The sequence below is a fragment of the Sorex fumeus genome, unplaced genomic scaffold (genome assembly GCF_029834395.1).
Source record: "Sorex fumeus unplaced genomic scaffold, SorFum_2.1 ptg000002l, whole genome shotgun sequence".
NCBI lineage: Eukaryota > Metazoa > Chordata > Mammalia > Eulipotyphla > Soricidae > Sorex > Sorex fumeus.
The window spans coordinates 947,976-967,790 of record NW_026606059.1 but is presented as its reverse complement, the minus strand read 5'-3'; the positions used below and the strand labels follow the sequence as shown (position 1 = coordinate 967,790).

At 45.8% G+C, this 19,815-nt stretch overlaps 1 protein-coding gene and 1 non-coding gene across 2 annotated transcripts; both read right to left on the bottom strand.

Annotated features, from left to right (window-relative positions):
- Positions 1-2,892: 2,892 nt before the first annotated feature.
- On the bottom strand, positions 2,893-19,802 carry MCM4 (minichromosome maintenance complex component 4). The gene is made up of 16 exons (XM_056112423.1): positions 19,733-19,802; positions 19,353-19,520; positions 19,084-19,244; positions 18,897-18,998; positions 18,307-18,402; positions 18,129-18,224; positions 15,630-15,768; positions 14,263-14,483; positions 11,752-11,872; positions 9,795-10,054; positions 7,957-8,322; positions 6,933-7,060; positions 5,758-5,965; positions 5,122-5,350; positions 4,578-4,711; positions 2,893-3,489 (listed from the first exon to the last, which is right to left on the bottom strand). Exons 1-16 carry the CDS (start codon positions 19,800-19,802, stop codon positions 3,397-3,399), a joined length of 2,592 nt encoding a protein of 863 aa, XP_055968398.1. The 3' UTR covers positions 2,893-3,396.
- LOC130023224 (small nucleolar RNA SNORA2/SNORA34 family) lies at positions 16,618-16,753 on the bottom strand. Its single transcript, XR_008792426.1, has one exon. It is a non-coding gene; the product is annotated as a small nucleolar RNA SNORA2/SNORA34 family (small nucleolar RNA).
- Positions 19,803-19,815: the final 13 nt, after the last annotated feature.

The window sequence follows — 19,815 nt, the reverse complement described above, 5'->3', positions numbered from 1 at the left end:
TGCTGTATTGGTGGCTCTTTCAGGGTCATGGGAATGAGACCCATTGTACTTACTGTTTCTGGCATATAGAACATATCACGGATAGCTTGCCAGGCTCTGCCTTGTGGGTGGGATACTCTTGGTAGCTCGCCAGGCTCACCAAGAGGGACAGAGGCTTTTAGGGCAGCCTCTAATTGCCCTTGCAGGTGTCCCCATGGTTCAAACCATATTTGGACCCTATCAAATATGGTATTTACTGGTGGCAACCACACCACCTCCGCTTTCCTGATAACATCGTTCTAAGAACACCAAACATTAGCCAAGTGGCACAAATGCTGGCCGACTTCGACTGTGAGTGTGGAAAGGTCAGACTCAAACTGAATCTAAAGAAGACAATATTTATGAGAAACAGTCTCGTTCCCGACATTCCATTTGCTCTCAATGGAATGAACATCTCCGAATGCAACAGTTATGTGTACCTAGGTCAAGAAGTCAACATGATGAATGACCTGGCACCTGAGTTGCGCAGGAGAAAGAGAGCGGCTTAGAACGCCTTCAAGAGCGTCAAAGAAATAGCTAAGAGGATGAAGAACCTCCAGCTCCAGGCACATCTCTTTGATTCCACTGTTCTTCCTGCATTAACATACGCCTCAGTGACCTGGGCCCTACGCAGGCAGGATGAGAATGCTATTCAGGTCTCCCAAAGAGGAATCGAAAGAGCTATCCTTGGAGTATCACGCGTCACTCAAATGAGAGAAAAATCCGGAGTTCTGACCTCCATCTACGGTCAAGAATCAGGGATGCTGTCTTGTTTGCCAAGTCATCGAAAATCAGATGGGCTGGACTTGTAATGAGTTTTGGAGACGACCGCTGGACTAGAGCCATTACTGACTGGATTCCGGAGGACTTTAAAAGACCCCGTGGCCGCCCACCTACGAGATGGTCAGACTTCGTCGTCAGGACCCTGACCGATTGGTTTGAGGCTCTTTGTGTTCCTGGAGTGAGCAGATGCCATTGGGCTACACTAGCACTGAACAGGGCCAAATGGAGATATTACTGGTGCCCGTCAAGCAAATAGGTGAGAAACGGGATGTCACGTGATCATGAGATCCAAAAGCACCAGAATTATAAACCTGAGTTACAGTATTTGTCAGATATAGTTCAGTTCTACAATCCCTAGAGCCCACAGGAGTGATCCTTGAACAGTTCCCCAACTCCCAAAAAGGACATCTAAGCAGTGAGTTCAAGGAAACCCTACTAGTCAACTCATTTTGTGAGTTGGCCACAATCCTTTGCTGACAACCTTAACCTAACCAGTCTTCTTCAAAATGAGACACTTTGATCTCTAAATAGAAATTATTTTGTTAAACATTACTTATTACTTTTTGTTAAACATTACTCAGAGACCTGGGCCCTACGCAAACAAGATGAGAACGCCATTCAGGTCTCCCAAAGAAGAATAGAAAGAGCTATGCTTGGAATATCACGTTTCACTCAATTGAGAGAAAGAATCCGGAGTTCTGACATCCGTCGACGATCAAGGATCAGGGACGCTGTCTCATTTGCCAAGGTTTCGAAAATCAGATGGGCTGGTCACGTAATGAGATTTAAAGAGGACCGCTGGACTAGAGCTGTTACTGACTGGATTCCACGGGATGTCAAGAGACCGCGTGGCCGCCCACCTACCAGATGGTCAGACTTCTTCCTGAAGATCATGAACGATCGGTTTGAGGCCCTTATGTTCCCGGAGCGAACAGATGCCATTGGGCTACACTAGCACGCGACAGGGACAAATGGAGACGTTACTGGCGCCCGCTCGAGCAAATCGACGACTAACGGGAAGTTAAGTGATTAAGTGAAACATTACTTATGTATACTATCTTATCGCGATAGCACATACCCGCGATAGAGGATAGGGCATTTGCCTTGCACGTGGCCGACCTAGCTGATCTGAGTTTGACGGCAAAGCCTGGCAAGCTCTCCGTGACGTATTCGATATGCCAAACAAAGTAAGAACAAATCTCACAATGCAGACGTTACTGGGCCCGCTCGAGAAAATCGATGAACAACGGAGGACAGTGCTATTTCATATTAAAAAAAAAATGTATTTTTTTGCCACACCCAATTGTGTTAAGAGCTTATACCTGGCTCTGCACTCAGGGATCACTCCTGGCAGGGCTTGGGGGAAAGAAACATATGGGGTGTTGATGATCAAATCCAGGTTGGCCTCTGTACTTTATTAACAACTCCTGGTGGTGCTCAGGGGACCATATGGGATGCTGGTTATCGAACCTGGGTTGGCTGCGTGCAAGACAAATGCCCCACCCACTGTGCCATCGCTCTAGCCACTACTAACAAGTTTCAATTCTAGATTATTTAGACACTGCCCCTGGCAACATGTAATCTCATCAACGGCCAAGATTCAGAGACTATAAGGCAAATCCCCTGGAAGAGAGCGACACAGTATTTCCTGGAGTTTGCGGCTGTGAATGCCAAAAGCTTGCATTCAGTAGACCAGGAACACTTGTAAAACCTACTAGAGGCCACCCCCAAAGCCTCCATCCCTCTCGGAGAACCCAGCAAGCTACCCGTGGCGTATTCGATATAGCAAAAACAGTAACAAAAACGGGCCTCATTCCCCTGACCCAGAAAGAGCCCCCAATACACCATTGGGCTACACTAGCACATGACAGGGACAAATGGAGACATTACTGGCACCTGCTCCAACAAATCGATGAACAAGATGACAAATGATACAAGTGAAATTATTAAAGACATAGTTGATACCTTCTGTAGCTGTTCCAGCCCCTGAATGTTTTCTTCTTAATGACAAACACTTGACAAATCATTACTTCCATCCTTTATTTAGTAAAATTTTATACAGTAGGAAAAAGTAACAGAAGTTCACCCAAACTTACCTAATTACTCTCAAGTATACATTTTTTCCTATAGGAATTGCGAGATCAAGCATTTGGAAGGAATAACACTTTGAAGTTGCAACTGGGACTAAGACTGTGGTCCCTCATTAAATAGCATAGACTGATATGCCCATAGAGTGAGGCTTCTATCATAATTGTAGTTTCAAGAACACGGGTGAGTGCATTACAAAACCTAGCATAAAAACTTTAACTGAGTCAGCCACCTTCCAAAAAGACTGACATTAAGCTAATTGTGTTTATATACAGATTAGAAGCCCTTTTGCTAGAATTGTATTTGTTCTATGTTTCTGTAAATTGGCACAACATTTTCACTTAAAGTGTTTGCAAAACAAAAATAGTTTCCTATGAAAAATGAATTCAGGCTAGGACATTTTTTGGAGCTAAAAAGTGATGTTAAGAACTGACTGATGTTGCATATGTATGCAAGTATGCCGCGCCAACAAGAGACAAGCAGAACACAGGACTGCTGACAAGGGCCTCAGAGCAAGCGAACAGTTTTCCCAGTCACTGTCAAGAAGTCATCATCAGCCAAGGCACGAAGTGCTTCTTCAAACATATCTTTGGTAATAGCCTTTGGGGAGGAGAAGAAAACAAAACATTTCATACTTCAAGCCATCCTTTACATTACAAACAAGATTTCTATGTAAATGCCCACCAGTCTCTTTTCTTTCGAAACACACAGACATTTTTTATGCTTTAGCCAGGGAAGTCAAACTTTACCTACGAAGGACCAGAGGGTAAATATACCCCACACTGTCTCTTCTGCCCACTGCAGTCATGGATGGCAAGTGAGGAGTTAGAAAACGAGTGAAAGGGCTGGAGAGAAAGTTCAAAGGCAGGGCAGGAGCTCAGGCTTGATCCCTGGCACTACATGGTTCCCTGAACTCTGCCAGAAGGTTCCCTGAACTCTGCCAGAATCAATCCTGGGCAGAGTCAGGTATGGCCTCTGAACCCCCAATAAAGAAATTCAAAACAAGACAAAAACCAAAGGGATGAATTTGGCTCACTTAATTATTAGATTGTCATGGAAAAACTTATCTTTGCTTATTCACAAAAAGGCACCGTATTTTATTCCTAAAACAAACATATATAGCATAATAACAAAAATCTACAAGCACGCTAACTGTCCAACTAGTTAAGAATGTTAAATGCATGCAACAGAATGCCATCCATGTTCACGATGGATGTATATTTAGGGGCTGGAGCTATAGTACAGCAAGCAGGGTGCTAATGTTTTTTTGATTTTGATCAAAATCAAAACAACAACAACAGAAGTATATTTACCATCAAAAGTGCCAGGCTAGTTAAAGAACAGGGGATGGGGCCAGAATGATAGCACAGCAGGCAGAGTGTCTGCTTTGCACAGATCCGAGCTGGGTTTGATTCCCAGAATCCCACATGGTCCCCAGTGCAATGCCAAGAGTAATTCCTGAGTGCAGAGCCAGGAGTAACTAGAGCATCACAGTTGTGACCCGAAAGGTCACAGACGAAAAAACAAGCAAACAAACAAACCCAGAAAGGGCCAGGAAAATAGCTCAAAAGACTGGGATATGATCCTGCTATGGCAGGTACCCTTGATCAACAAGCCAGACTTCCCCTCCCCAAGTCGCCCCACCCCCAGGCACTTTTGGGTGAGAACAATTACTTATGAAGACTTACTGTATCAGACTGTCCCCTAAAATCTTCAAAAAGTTGTTGGTATTTCAGAGCTGGTGTTTTGCCCTTAGATAAAATCAGCTTTTTCAATGCTTCTGCTAACTCTTCTTTCCGTTTTCGAGATGTGGCACTCATTCCTGATTGTAAAAGAAATGAATGAAAATTATTTGTTCCTTTAAATTTTACTAGAAAGTTTTTGAATTCCCATTAAATACTCCCAGAACGTCATGTAACAGCAGTACAATGGCTAAACGCTAAATCCAAAGCCACGAGGAACTTGGAAATTGTTTCTAATTTTCTATAAGCCAAAGGCTGGGTACTTTTCTGGGAAACAACCCCATAATCTGTACAGAGAGCACACTAAGTTCATTAAGAAATGAATTACATCTTTAAATGGGCATCACACTCATGACTGATCAGAGATTAAGCGTAGGTTTTTGACAACAACTCTTATGACATTCCCAAAGACTCCTTGTCTAATATGAAGTTATTTGTATGTTTCTACTTTCAATAATGTGCATGTGTTTCTACGTCCACTTCCACGGACCTGTGGTGAGAATCGATATGTCCACAATGCCTGTCCGAGGGTCAGTTGCAGACTGCTTCAGAGCTTCCCGGTGCAGGCGCTTGGCTTCTTCAACATCAATTGCTTCGACTTTGTTTGAAAACCTTACTTTGGCATGGGCCTCTGCCAAGCGAATCAATGATTCCAGCTGTCGGGGGTACGCGGAAACCATGCCCCGGCTACTTCCAATCTTCCTCATGTCTACATATGCCTAGTACAGGTAGACAAAGAAAAACCAAACTGAGTAACAAGACCCTTCCTTTCAGAACGGGGCTTTAAGTGAGGATTCTGTTAACCAAGTGGAATTCCTGCCTGCCTTCCATGCAAAGGTACTGATCCCCTCTGTGTCTCAGTTCCTTAATTGGGTGTAGTGGAAGTCTGAAGGAGAATGGAAGACAGGCAGCGGAGGCCATGTGGTCGTCTCCCCAAGGGTAACAGGACACAAGGCAGGGGGACTAACGTGCCTTACATCCTCCTTAGACACCTTTATTTCTACCTTCAAGGGTTCATTTAAAGAAACAAGTATTATTGGGCTAGCAACAAAAACTAAGTTTATGTTAAACTTATACAGATAATTTAGTTTTTGGTTATGGGCTCAGTAAAAAAAAAAAGCTTTACCTCAATGAGAGCCTGGCTGGCATCCTGACTCAGTCGAGGCATGATGGTGCTGTGGGCATAAGCAATATAGTCCTTAAGCACAGCCATGTCCATGAACTCCTCCTCCATCTGCTCCTTGCTCTGGTAGTACAAGGCCACAAGGTGGTGAGCTAGGCGCCTGTCATAGGCTTCATCCTGAGGGTCTAGCATGAGGAAGATCAAATCAAACCTGAAAAAAATACAGAAGCAGTTGTTTCCTAAGTCCAGATGCCAGCATACTTCCAAGTGTAATTTAAGAACTAGCCTGGGCTGGAGAGAGAAGAGCGGGAAGGCATTTGCCTAGTATGCGGCCAACACAGGTTCAAACCCGGCATCTCATATGGCCCCTGTACACTGCCAGGTGTGTCTCCCTAGAACTACTGGTCTGGAGCTACCTACTAATGTATCATGAGTATGTGTTAGCCAGGGCTGCAGAAAGAGGCACAACCTTCAAAGCGCTTAAAAAGCTCCCAGGTGGTTCTTGAAGCAGTCCTACTAGCCCCAGTAGGGCACCCATTCTTGGGGCTCTTAAGTCTGCCTAGAACAGTTGGGTCGAAGAAAGAATCCTCCCAGTGAGCCAGACGGTGCAGGAGTTAAGGCACTTGCACTACATGAGGCCAGCCCTTGTCCAACCCCCAGCACACGGTCCTTCAAGATGTGCTGGGCACAGCTCTGGAGGGTCCTGAGCATCACTGCATCCTTGGCGAACTGAAGGACCTCTTGGCCTAGAGGGACCCTGTGGCCTTCTGAGCACTGTTTGGGAGAACCCCCTCCAAGTGCCTTGAGGGAAAAAGTTAAAGTTCATTTATAAAATACACCGACATTTGGAAGAGCGAAGTTCAGTGCAGATTACATAGATCTGCTACAAGTTTTTGAGCCTTTCCTATGTGAAGTTATATTCTTTGCTCAATCCTTGCACTGACTTGTAATAGTGCCTTTAAAGCGAAGATGAAAGTTTTGACTGACAAGCTTCTGAAAGGGTATTAAGGTGAAATCACCTAATAAATTCTGAAAATGAGTATTAGATCCATAACCAACTCAATCTGAAAACTTGTATTAAAGTTTATGATATTGGCTACTGCATTTTAATAGTTCCTTTTCTAAATCTCATTCTGAAAAATCTTAAGATAAACAAAGTGAAAACATTTGTTTCATACCTTGACAACAATGTGTGAGGCAACTGAATGTTTTCAATGGTGGTTTTTTTTGGATTCCACTGAGACTCGATAGGATTTGCTGCTGCCAGGACAGACGTGCGTGCATTAAGTTGACAAATAATCCCAGCCTAGCAGAGAAAACAGTGAAATTAGAAGCCCCACCTCGAGGCTGAAAGGAACTTTGTGAGCTTTCATTTCCTGGCATGCCCCTATCTGTGTAGGAGTCACCTGGCCCTGGAAAGGCGAATCCAATGGTTCCACTTGGGGAAAATGCCTTATTTGGATTCATGCCAATGGCCAGATTTCAGAGAGATACGTGCTATAATTGTATCTTTTTCAGAAGTTAACCCCCTGCATGATATTCAGGACAAACTCAAGTTCCATGAATACTACATGGCAGTGGTTCGTACCAAGAAAAAGCTGAAAAGGAATCCTGAAGCAAGTGATAGCTGGGCGGACTGGAATGCATGCCTATGAGAGAGGCAGTTCCATTCCTTGTACCTCAAGGTCCCCCTACCCAAGCACCATAGGGAGTTAGTTCCCAAGCTGGATTGGCCCTTAAGCACCACTAGGTATGGCTCAAAAACAAAGATAGGGGGTCACAGTCACAGTCCTCCCGTTGTTCACCGATTTGCTCGAGCGGGCCCAGTAACGTCTCCATCATGAGACTTCTTGTTACTGTGTTTGGCAAAGATAGGGGGATCCTAAAGAAAATATCCACATTTAGTTGAATCTAGTATGAAGTCTCTACCAGATGCTCAAACTTAAAAAAATCAAGGTAACATTGTAGGTGCACAGGTGCTCATTTTGTACTTAAGAATAGAAAATGTGGGTCCAGAGCGATAGTACAGTAGTTAGGGAGTTAGCTCTGCAGTTGAACTGGGTTTGATCTGCAGCATTCCAAATGGTCTGCAGAGTACTGTAGGAGTGAGCTCTGCGTGCAGAGCCAGAAGTAATTCCTGAGCATTCATTGTTGGGTGTGGCCCCAAAGCCAAACCAACCAAAAATGAACGGAGAGTGTTACCTTTGCAATAGAAAGAGTCTGCTGTTCCATGACTTCATGCAGTACCGATCTCGTGCTTTCATTCATCTTGTCAAACTCATCAATACAGCAGATTCCATTGTCACTCAGGACCAGGGCACCGGTCTGCAGGACCAGCTGTCTTGTTTCAGGGTCTTTCATTACGTATGCGGTGAGGCCGACTGCACTGGAGCCCTTCCCTGATGTGTACTGACCCCTGGGGACCAGGTTGTACACATACTGCAGCAGCTGGGACTTGCTGGTCCCAGGGTCACCACACAGCAGGATATTGATCTCAGCACGAAATTTGCCCCTTCCCGTGTGGCTAAAATCCTTTCTTGTTCCACCAAAGAGCTGAAGCAAGATTCCCTAAACAAACAAATAAACACACCTAAACATTCTTTCATTTTCGCTTAACGGAAAGTTAAAATTCTACTCTATAAAGTAATTACGATAAAGAAATCCAAAGGGATGGGAACAATAGAACAGCGGGTAAGGCACTTGCTTTGTATGGGGTGGACCCGGGTTTGATTCCCAGCATCCCATACGGTTCACTGACTACTGCTAGGAGTGACTCCTGAGTGTAGAGCCAGGAGTACCCCTGAACATTGCTGGTGTGGTCCAAACACAAAACAACAAAAAAGAGGAAGGTATAAAAGTTTAAGTGACTGGCTTAGAGATAGGGATTAAGACATTTGCCCTGTCAGATGGAATCCCAGTGACCAAGAGCTTTCACAAGCAAGGCCCAGGTATTCAGATTCCAGGACTGAATCTCCAAGATGCCCCCTCCCTGGGTCCCCACCCACCCAGTAGACTGGCTGTCACACCCACAATTTGCCTCCAGGTGCCATCTTCATGCACTAACAACCCTGGCCCAGAGACAGACTCACAATCGAATCCCAAAGTGGATTAATGCCATACAGAGATGTCTCTGGAACCCAATCATTTACAATTTAGAAAGTTACATTTGCAATCACGGCCGTGCGAGCCCTCATGATATTCAAAATGAGCAATGGAAAATAAATTATCTAGCTTTTGCCCCTGGCAGGTAGACTTGAATGACGGTAGGAAATTTCCAGCAAAACATAATGCCCAAAATTAGAGAGTACTGGGGAAATTGTCTGCCAAAGAGGCAGGGTGAGGACTGGGATGTGCACTGGTGGAGGGATGGATGTTCCATCACTGTATATATAGCTGAAGCTCAGACATGAAAGCTTTGTAACTCTATCTCATGGTGATAAAAAAAAAGTTATGTGGAGTTCATGCCCAATTCAATCAGCTTAATGGCTGAACAAATGGCAACACTCCTACATAAAAACAAACAAACAAACAAACAACAACAACAACAACAAAAAAACCCCAAAAACAACCCACATTTGCCTCACATCAAACCAATCCCAGTTGGATCCCCAGCACTAAATATGGTCCCTCGAGTACTGGAAGGGGTAACTCCTGAGCACAGAACCAGTAATAGCTCAGGAGCACCACTGGATATAAGGCTCCCTCAAGAACAAAGGGAGGATGGGAAGGGAGAACAGTTCTTAACATAAGCTCTCACCACCATGCCAGAATGGGGTTACAGTAAATCCCTATTCTGACTCCATGTGGGTTCTCTTACACTTGGAAACATGTACATTCAAGATAGAGATAAAACTCATGCTTGGGATTGAAGAGAGTACAAGGGTTAATTCACTTGCCTTGCATGGAGCCAAGTCTAATTTGATTCCTGGCACACAGGATCCCGAGTCACCACCAGGAGTGGTCCAGACCACAGAGTCAGGGGTAAGCCTTGTGTTATTACCAGATGTGGCCCAACCAAAAAAAAAACAAGTTTCAGTTACCTTCTTTATATCTTCATGTTCATAAATGCTTGGAGCCAAGGCTGAAGCAAGTCTCTCATAAATATCTGGTTTCCTGGAAAGTTCCTTAAGCAATTCCACACGTTTCTCCGAGAAGAGTTTCTGTTCTGCCTCTTCATCCAGGCCATGCAGACGTTTTGCATCCGTTTTTTGATAATGAATGACGTCCATGTGGGTTTTGTAGACAGACTTCACATTACTCACTCTTGGATTGAGTCGAATAGGAACAGCTCGATAGATGCCTGAGGGCACAACCACGCCAAGGGCTCAATACACTACTACACACTACAGGCAGCGCTAAGAGTGGAAACTCACAATACACCTTAATGCCCACAGGCGAGGACTCAAGCCCACTGAAGGGGTAAGCCAAGTTGAAAAAGGCAGAGCTAAAAATGTGTTATTTTGTGACCACTTGCTATCACTGAGCCCTGCTAAGTGTGACCTGGGCTCATCCTCAGGCTCCTGCACTCAACTGACAGTCTGGTTGGCTGAGAATTGCAGGTGAGCCCCTTGGAGCTTCTGGTTTTTGCTTTGTTTTTTAAATGTTTTGGTCACACCCGGCGATGCACAGGGGTTACTCCTGGCTCATGCACTCAGGAATTACTCCTGGCAATTCTCAGGGGACCACATGGGATGCTGGGAATCGAACCCGGGTCGGCCGTATGTAAGGCAAATGCCCTACCTACTGTGCTATCGATCCAGCCCCACCCTTGGAGCTTCTGAATATGCCCGAGAGTCCCACTTTCACTGCCCCCCAAATAAAAGTCAGATAGCACTTGCCTTGCCAAGCCCCCAATGCAAAAGGAGGCTCAACCCTGCCACCAGAAAAACTTTCCTATTTTCTAAGAAAAAAAATCTTAAACAACAACAACAAATCTCATTTTTATCCCCCCCCCCCCCCCCCGGCTGTTATTTTTAGGCCACCCTAGGTGATACTCAGGAATCACTTCTGGTGGTACATGGGGGGCTATAAGGTTGGCTGCATTTAAGACAAATACCCTACCCACTGTACTATCACTCCAGCTTCATGTATTTTTTAAAGAATCATCTTTGAACTTCAAACTAGAAGTGTTGGAATTGGAATACAGATCAAAGGGTGTGAGTACCTGGTTTACTGGTCAAGTCCTACCAAGCACCACCCTGTGCTACCTCCCTACCCCAAATGGGTCCTTCTAATGAGGTTATGTGCAGTCCCTGTTCTGCTGTCAAACTGCATTGAAATCTTTGGTCCAGAATTTAATCTTTTTTTAGTTTTTTTCATCTGCAAAGTGCAAATTAATGAGTGATGCATTTGAAGGTATTTGGGGGAAAGAAACTCTAGAAACTACTGCACAGATACAAAATATGTTAACAGAAACTTTGTGAGTGAATTGCCAGTAAAATAGATGACTTCAAACAAATGCCATTTGACCATAATCTGTTCACACGAAGAACAGTCTGTGTAATAAAAATTCCCGATCTGTTTAATCTAATATGACTAGATTAAAAAAATTATATATTTTTGCGAGGTAAGAGATTGGGCCACACCCAGCAATGCTCAGAGGTTACTCCTGTCTCTTGCTGCCCATGTGCAGGTGACCTATCCACTGCTGTGCGATCTTTCCAGCCTCATGACCTTTCCTTTTCACCTTGAGAAAGAATAAGAGTTGTCTTTTTAATAGAGGGCAGATCATTACTTGTATCCTGTTCACCTTAAGAAAAAATTAAAGTTGTCCTTTTAATAGAGGGCAGATCATTATTGGCAGTGTTCTAAAAACTGAGAGAATACATATTTTTCCTCAAAAGCAGCAAGAGGGGCCAAAGAAATAATAGTTAAAAGTTCATTCTAATGCATACTTTGCAGGCGTATGGCCTGGATTTGATCGCTGACGCTACCTGGTCCCCAATACGACCAATAGTGACTTACTGCCTAGCGTACTGACACAACTTATCTTCGTACCTGTAACATTCACTCTGTCCCCAGGCTGAACCTTGTCGACAAGATCATTGTGAGCAAAAAGTACCACAGTATGAGGGGTTTGCCCTGCAGGCATATCTTCAGGAGACTCTTGAAGTTTGATCTGAAAGAAAAGGGATAACAGAAAATTCAGCAAAACCAGAAAGTATAAGATACAACAACAACAACAACAACAACAACAACAACAACAGCAACAACAAAAAGAAAGAAAAGGAAGTTGCTTGTAGGTGGAGAAGCACAAATTTCTAGGCTCATGGTTAGGCACCATGTATCTCTTCAGGCCACTGTATTTCGCAGAGACTTGTGAAATACATCTATTAATTTTTCTCTTTTGAGTTTTGGAGCCAGATGTGTTCAAGAATAACTCCTGGCTGCCAGAGATTCTATGTGGTGATAGGATCGAACAAGGACATGCCCACATGCAAGGCTTGAGCCTCAACCCCACACTTTATCTGTCCAGTCGCATGAGTTTAGATCTGTGTACCTCATCTGCTAGTGCTGGAGCGATAGCACAGCGGGCAGTGCATTTGCCTTGCACATGCCCACCCGGCTGACCTGAGTTCGATTCTTCCGCCCCTCTCGGAGAGCCCGGCAAGCTACCGAGAGTATCTCGCCTGCACTGCAAAGCCTGGCAAGCTCCCCGTGACGTATTCAATATGCTAAACACAGCTAACAAGTCTCACGATGGAGACATTACTGGGCCTGCTCGAGCAAATTGATGAACAACGGGCGGATACTGCAGTGCTACCTGATCTGCTGAGCACCCACCATATTCTGCTTTCTGTCTAGGTTCTGCAGATTGCAACAGAAGTCTCTTCTCACAGAGAGGGGACAAATAGCATATCCGAAGACAGGCTGGTGTTTGGCTGAGACAATGTCAGAAAGGAGAGGGGTGTGGGGAGGACCCACACTGTGTGCAGCGGGTAGGGTGCTTGCCTTGCACAGTGCTGACTTGGGTTCAACCTCCAACACCCTCTATAGTCCCCCAAGCCCCATGAGGACTGATCCCTGAACACTGCCAGGCACGGCACTTCTGCAGGCCAGGGAAGGTGGGATTCTTTATTGGGAAACTCCAGAAGGACCTAACAAAGGCCAAGTAAGGAGTATCACTTAAGACCATCGACTGCTTCCGGTTCTCCCTGTTGGCAAGCATCCTAGCAACAGACTTCCCTAGGCAGAGCAGGGGCAGCCTAAGAAAGCCTTGCCTGTGCACACAACACCCTCCTCTTCCTGAGAGTGGATTTTGGGCTCTCTTGAGCTCTCAGGGAACTGCTCTGCTCCTATGGCTTTTCCCTCGTTTCCCTTCCCCTTCCTCAGAACTGTCAAAGAAAAGCTGTTTGCATTTCACTGCTGGTCTCTGCCTGAAATTATTTTTCTGCATACAGAAAGGTCTGGAGAAGGCCTAGAACTGACTTTCCTTTCCTGCAAAGAGCAATCCCTTGCTCGGGATTAGGGAGTCCTTGGCTCCCCAAGAAACCCAGAGGCTGAGATCTCTCCCACACTGTGCAAACAAGCGCGCACAGGCAGAGTTTGCCAGCTGCCTGGTGAGGCTGCTAAGACCTAAGGCCTGCACTGTGCAGGAGCTCACGGCAGTCTTTCTCCAGACTAAGATATCCCAGGCATTCCAGAGTGGGAGAGGCCTCCCTCCTCACTTCTTGGAAGTTACCCAGGGCCACCACCACAGTGTTTCTACTTCTTTGCACCATGTCAACACGCTACACTTGTTCCTTTACTCTGTGCCAACATTAGATGAGAATACATCTTAAATGAACCTTAACTCCACTGATAAGTTGTATTTTCAATACTCTCTACACAATATTAACTCCACTGTATTTTCAAAACTCTCTACACAAGATTTAGTACTGTCAGGGCTGAAGTGATAGTACAGCAGGTAGGTAGGCCTTAAATGTGGCCAATCTGGGTTCGGTCCCCAGCACTCCATTTGGTCCCCTAAGCACCATGAGGAGTAATTTTCTGTGGCCCCAAAACAAAAAAGAAATGAAAGACGCATACAACCATTCTTTACCTGAACAAGTTGTAAAATACCAGAATTTAGTCAAGTAATTTGTACTGATTTTTAATGTTTTACTGGTATCTGATATTAAGTACACGTTTTAGTTTTAAATATTTCCTACAGAAACACTTCACCTTTGATAAATCAGTGAAGGATAACTAATGCCAGGGTGCTTGAAGTTTCCAGGCCATAAGCTGCTAACAAAACTCACCATCAGACAAGCAAAAAAAAAAAAAAAAAAAAAAAAAAAAAAAAAACCCAACCAAAAACAAACCCACAAACCACACACACACACACACACACACACCACCAAAACCCAAAAAAACAAAGCCAAACAGATGTGCTACTTAGAAAGCATGGTTCAGGGGTCCAAGTGGACACACTGAATTTCATTGAATTTTGTTTTTCGAGAACACACTAAGGGAAGAATAAAGGCAAAAAACCCAAACCCAAACAAACCCATGCCAAAGAGGACATACCATCTGCTTGTCGGAGAACAGAGAGCGGTTGTGAATGAGTGCCATACTGTGGGTGGTGTGGCAATGCTCGCAGGTGCAGGGCTCAGCAATGCGACCTCGGTCAATTTCCACCCGGGTTGTGTACATGCACACCTGGCACTGGAAGAAGGCCTCCTGCATCTCTGGAATCAGCTGGGATGTCCTGATCACCATGCCACTAATGGTGATGAGCTGGTCGATGTCTGCAGGGGGGAGAGAGGTCAAACAACGCTCACAGGGCATCCACATGCTTTCCCCAGGCCTTCCCTCCCGGGCCAGGGAAGGTGTAGCTCTACATCGATCGAGTAGAGCAGAACCTTGTTAGGCAGGTAGGGATGGCTGGGTCGGATTGCCAGGGTATCATGCTCTGTCCAGTGTGCCTTACTTTCAAATCTGATGGACCTCTCTCCCTTGGGTTCTCACCAACAGGGATCTCACCCATTTGCCCTCACTCATGTGCCTCTTTCACTGGCTCTAGCTCCACGCGTAGAATACTGATGCTGTGGCCCATTTTCCCCACCAGAGTCCACTTGTTTCTGCTTATACGATTTCTTTCTGTTCTCCAGTAAATCCTTACCGTAACCCACATTCCTATTTACTATGAATTTTTCCCCATCCAAGGCTGATGCTTTCTTTTTCTATCTGGGACACAACACCTCCAGATTTTTCCTTTTTTGAGTGGGTGGGGTGGTTACACCCAGCAGTCCTCAGGTTTTAGTCCTGGGTCAGAGATCAATCACTCCTGGTGGGGCTTGGCAACCATGAGATTGAACCAGGTGGCTGCGTGCAAGGCAAGAGCCCTTTTGCTCCAGTCCCTCCAGCACAATTTTTCTGCTATTTTACTTTTCAAGATAGATTTCTTTCCTGAGTCATTATAGGAATATTTTATATTTTTCTACAATTCAGAACGTTTCTGAAAACATTGTTTTTGGGTAAGCTCACCTTAAGATATGTAACCGCCAATAAATATTTTTTATGTAATTTCAATTAAGTTAAAAAAAGGCACAGCAGCAGTTCAGGAGCATATAAGATAACTGAATCTATTATTTTGTAATTCCTCACCTTTACTATCACCACCATTCTTTTTCTCTTTCTTAGGTCGACACCCCGGGCCCATTTAGGGATCATTCCTGGTGGGGCTTGGGAGACCATATTCAGTGCTGGGGTTGAACTGAGTGCACAAGGCAAGCACCCTGCCTGCTCTACACACTATCTCTACGACCCTCACCACTGTTCATTTAAACCCAGGTTTGATATCCCCAACACCCCATGTGGCCCCTTGAATCAGCTAGGAGTAAGTCCCGAGTATTGCTGGGTGTGGTCCCAAAACAAGACAAACAAAAAGTTACCTTCTGGATTCAAATTCCGCATATTCCTAGTCTTTAATGCGTTGAAAGGTCTTACTTGAATCTGATGTTCTAAGATTGAGTCAGGGTAGCGATCAAAGAATATTTCATTGACAGCCATGTCAAAAGTTGGAATAACTTCCTACGAAGACAGGAATATAAGAACGTCCAACTGGGTTTACAATCCTATTTTAAGGTTAAACTTAATAAAGCATTCTGGACCGAGATGTAGGTTAAGTGGTGCCACATGTGTCATTTATGTTCATGGCCCCGAATCAGACACCCAGCATCAAATACTTCCTTACCCCCTAGCACTGTTAGGCGCAGTCCTGTTAATCACCAAGAGGAATGGAGGGGAGAATAAGGAAAAATGGAGGAAAGAAAAGAAATCCAAATGAACAAAGTGGGGGCTGGAGCTATAGTACAGCGGGTAGGGCGTCTGCCTTACATGCGGCCAACCCGGGTTCGATTCCCAGCACCCCATATGGTCCCCTGAGCACCGCCAGGAGTAACCCTGTGCATCGCTGGGTATGACCCAAAAAGAAAAGAAAAAAAGAGTATAAAAGCACCTACCGTGATCTAAAAGTATTTCCCTATATTATAACCACGTACTTGCCGCTCAAAGTGGGTATAACGAGCTATCTCAGTTCTCTGCATATTGTCATCTCTGTTAAATGTGATTATATACACGAAAGTGCCTCGGTTTATTTTTGGCTTTTAATTAATAACATGAAGGATTTGGGGATTTTTTTCAAGTCTTGTTTTTTTTCTCCATAATGAAGTATAGGAAAATTCTTTCAAGTTTGTAAACATTTGTTCCCTGTTTAGCAGATGAGGAAATGGCCTCTGAAAAAATCAAAGAACGTGACTAAAGTCAACATAGCTGTTAAGCAGCAAAATGAATATTTACTTTTTTATTTATTTTGGTGCCTAAAAATTCAATCTGATTCCTTTAGCTAGAAGTCATTTGTGAGGATCTCCCAAGATATGGGGTTGTTTCTTCCAAATGAAACAGCCATTCTCACCGAGGTTCCAGAACAGCCAACAGATCACAGGAAGATAGTCCTTTGGGCCTCTGTTTGAAATCAACAGCTATAATGTAACTACTGATTTTCAGTCAGGGCCACTAAAATGAAGATTTAAAACCAAGACTGCTTGTGTCTAAATCCTGGTGAAAGACACCTATAGCTAAGAACTTCTTCAATAAAAATTGGTCGTAAGTCTACAGGAAAAAGACTTACAATTAATATTGTGTGCAAGAGACTGTATAACAAAGTATGTAACAAAGTCATAGAATATTTTAAAAGTTAAAAAGCCTAAAAGAAAGTAACATGTTAAGGAATGACCAAACCTGTCAACTAAGATTCATGGTCGTTTTACACATACTAGCAACAAATATTGCTAATTAATGACATACTAGATTGACAATACTATACATTCCAACGTCAGAAATCGTAAGTGTGAAAATGTTCTCTTAATTGGCCCACATCCAAAAGAACAAGAGCAACCGGTGCTGGTGCGGATGTGGTGAGAGAGGGACTCTACTCCTTCACTGCTGGTGGGAATGCCGACTTGTTCAGCCCTTTTGGAAAACAGTATGGATGTTTCTCAAAAAATCAGAAACCAAGCCCCCAGCAATACCACTTTTGGGGATATATTCTGGAGATGAAACAACATCTGCACTTCTACGTTTATTGTTGCACTGTTTACAATAGCCAAAATCTGGAAAAAACCTGAGTGTCCAAGAACAGATGACTGGTTAAAGAAACTTGGTACATCTACACAATGGAATGCTACGCAGCTGGTAGGAAAGATTAAGTCACGAAATTTGCGTAAAAGTGGATCAACATGGAAAGCATCATGTTAAGAAAAATGAGTCAGAAAGAGAAAGACACAGAAAGATTGCACTTATCTGTGGAATATAAAGTAACAGAATGGGAGACTAACACCCAAGAATAGTAGAGATAAGAACCAAGAGGTTTTCTCCACGGTTTGGAAGCCAGCCTCACATGCTGGAGGAAAAGGCAGCTGAGATAAAGAAGGGACCACCAAGTAAAGAGTCTCTGGAGGACCTGCTCGGGATGGGAGACGCATGCTGAAAGTAGATTACAGACTGAACATGATGGCCACTCAAAATCTCTAATGCAAACCACAACTCCCAAAAGGAGAGGGAACAAAGGGGAATGCCCTGCCACAGAGGCAGGGTGGGTGGGGGTAGTCGGAGGGATAATGGGACCCGTGATGGTGGGAAATGGGCACTGGTGGAGGGATGGGTACTTGATCATCGTATAATTGAAACCCAAGCACAAAAATTTGTAACTCTACAACTGTACCTCATGGTGTTTCACTAATAAAAATTAAAAAAAGAAAAAAATGAAACATGGTTTTCTAAGAAGTTTGTGTGCTTTGGAAGCATGGACTATTCACTGACCAGAAAATCTGGCTTTCCAGAAATATTCCTTCATGCTAACTAATCTATCAGGGTCCAAGCAAATTCCTTACCTGAGGGTAGCAGATGAGCTGCCTGTATAGATTTTTGTCAAACGAGTTTATGTGTTCACTGTTTACGTTTAAAAACGGCTCCCCAGTAACATTAATCTGCAAGATAAAAACCACAGTCATAGCCTGCTCATTTTGCAAAGCGAATTCTTTGAACTTGCAAGTAAGAGGATGCGGTTACCTCTGCAAGCCGCTGCATATACACGGGCTCAGTAATATCGATGCCCCCATCTTCTTCTTCTTTAGCCAGAGGGTCGATAAAACGTTGAATGAATCTCTTGAGGGAGGGAGAAAAGCAAGTTCAATGCGTAAGATAAGCCAAACATAAAAAAAAAACCAAATATGTTAGATAGTATGCCCCTAATTGGAGATAATACACACGCTTGATTTCCTTTTTATTTATTTGCTTATTTACTTATTTTTATTAGTGAGACACAACGAGGTGCAGCTGTAGACTCACAAACGTTTGTGCTTGGGTTTCAGTTATCCAGTGATCCAGTACCCATCCCTCCACCAGCGCCCATTCTCCATCATTTACATTTTTAAAAAAATCTTTGCTAGCGAAACACCATGAGGTACTACAGCTGGAGACTTACAAACTTTTGTGCTTGGGTCTCAATCAGGCATGATTTTCTTAGGGAACACCAGAGGGCCGGCGATCTGGCTAACGGGGCGCGCACTTTGCAGGGGGGACGATGACGTCACGGGCCAGAAAGCCGCGCAACCCACCCCCGGGCATCCCGAGCGCTTGGAAACTGTCCCCCGCCTCACCTGGAAACTCTCCTTGCACGTCGCCACGTTCACATCCGTCCCCCAGATCACGAGCTTCTGGCCCAGGGACTGCTCGCTGGCCACGGCGTCCTCGGCGGCTGGCTGCAGAGGAAGCGACAGCCGCGTCGGAGGAGCCCCCCGAACGGCGCCCCCCAAACAACGGCGCGCCGGGCACGCCCGCACTCACGCCGTCCGACTGCAGGTCCACCTGCAGCCCCTTCCGGGAGGAGCCCAGGTCCGGCCTCTGCCTCACGGGGGTGCCCCGGACGCCGCTCCTCGGGGTGCCCTCCACGCGCGAGCTGGGCGTGCCGTAGGTCAGGGGCGAGCTGATGTCGAAGTCGGGCAGGGCTGCGGGGGGGGGGGCGCCCGGCGTTTTAGGCGAGAGACCGCGGCGCCCCGGCACCCCCGGCCCGACCCCCAGCCCCTGCCACCTCCGGGGGGCCCCAGGCCGCCCACCTGGCACGTGCATCTGCGGGGGGCTGGAGAACATGGCGTCCGCGGGCGCGGGGCTCTGCAGCTCGGCGCCGGGCGACGTGGGCATGGGCTGCAGCTCGCCCGTCGACGTCGAGTCCTCGCCGCGCCGCCGCTGCTGCGACGCCGGGGACCGGGCATCGTCGCTCCGGGCTGGCGACGGGCGAGACACGGCAGGCGCGCGTCAGCGGTCGTGGGCGCGCGCGCGTGTGTGCGTGTGTGTGCATGTGCGTGTGTGTGCATGTGTGTGTGTGTGTGTCTTGGGGGGGGGGGCCCGGCCCTGCACACGCCCGCGCCGGGCGGCAGGCAGGCGCTCCCCGAGGGGCGCCCCGGCTCCCCAGACCCGCGCCTCGGCGGCCACTTACGCGTCTGCGCCGGGGTGCTCCGTCCGCGCCGGCCGCTGCGGCGGCTGGGGGTCGACGCCGGGGACGACATGCCGCTCCGTCGC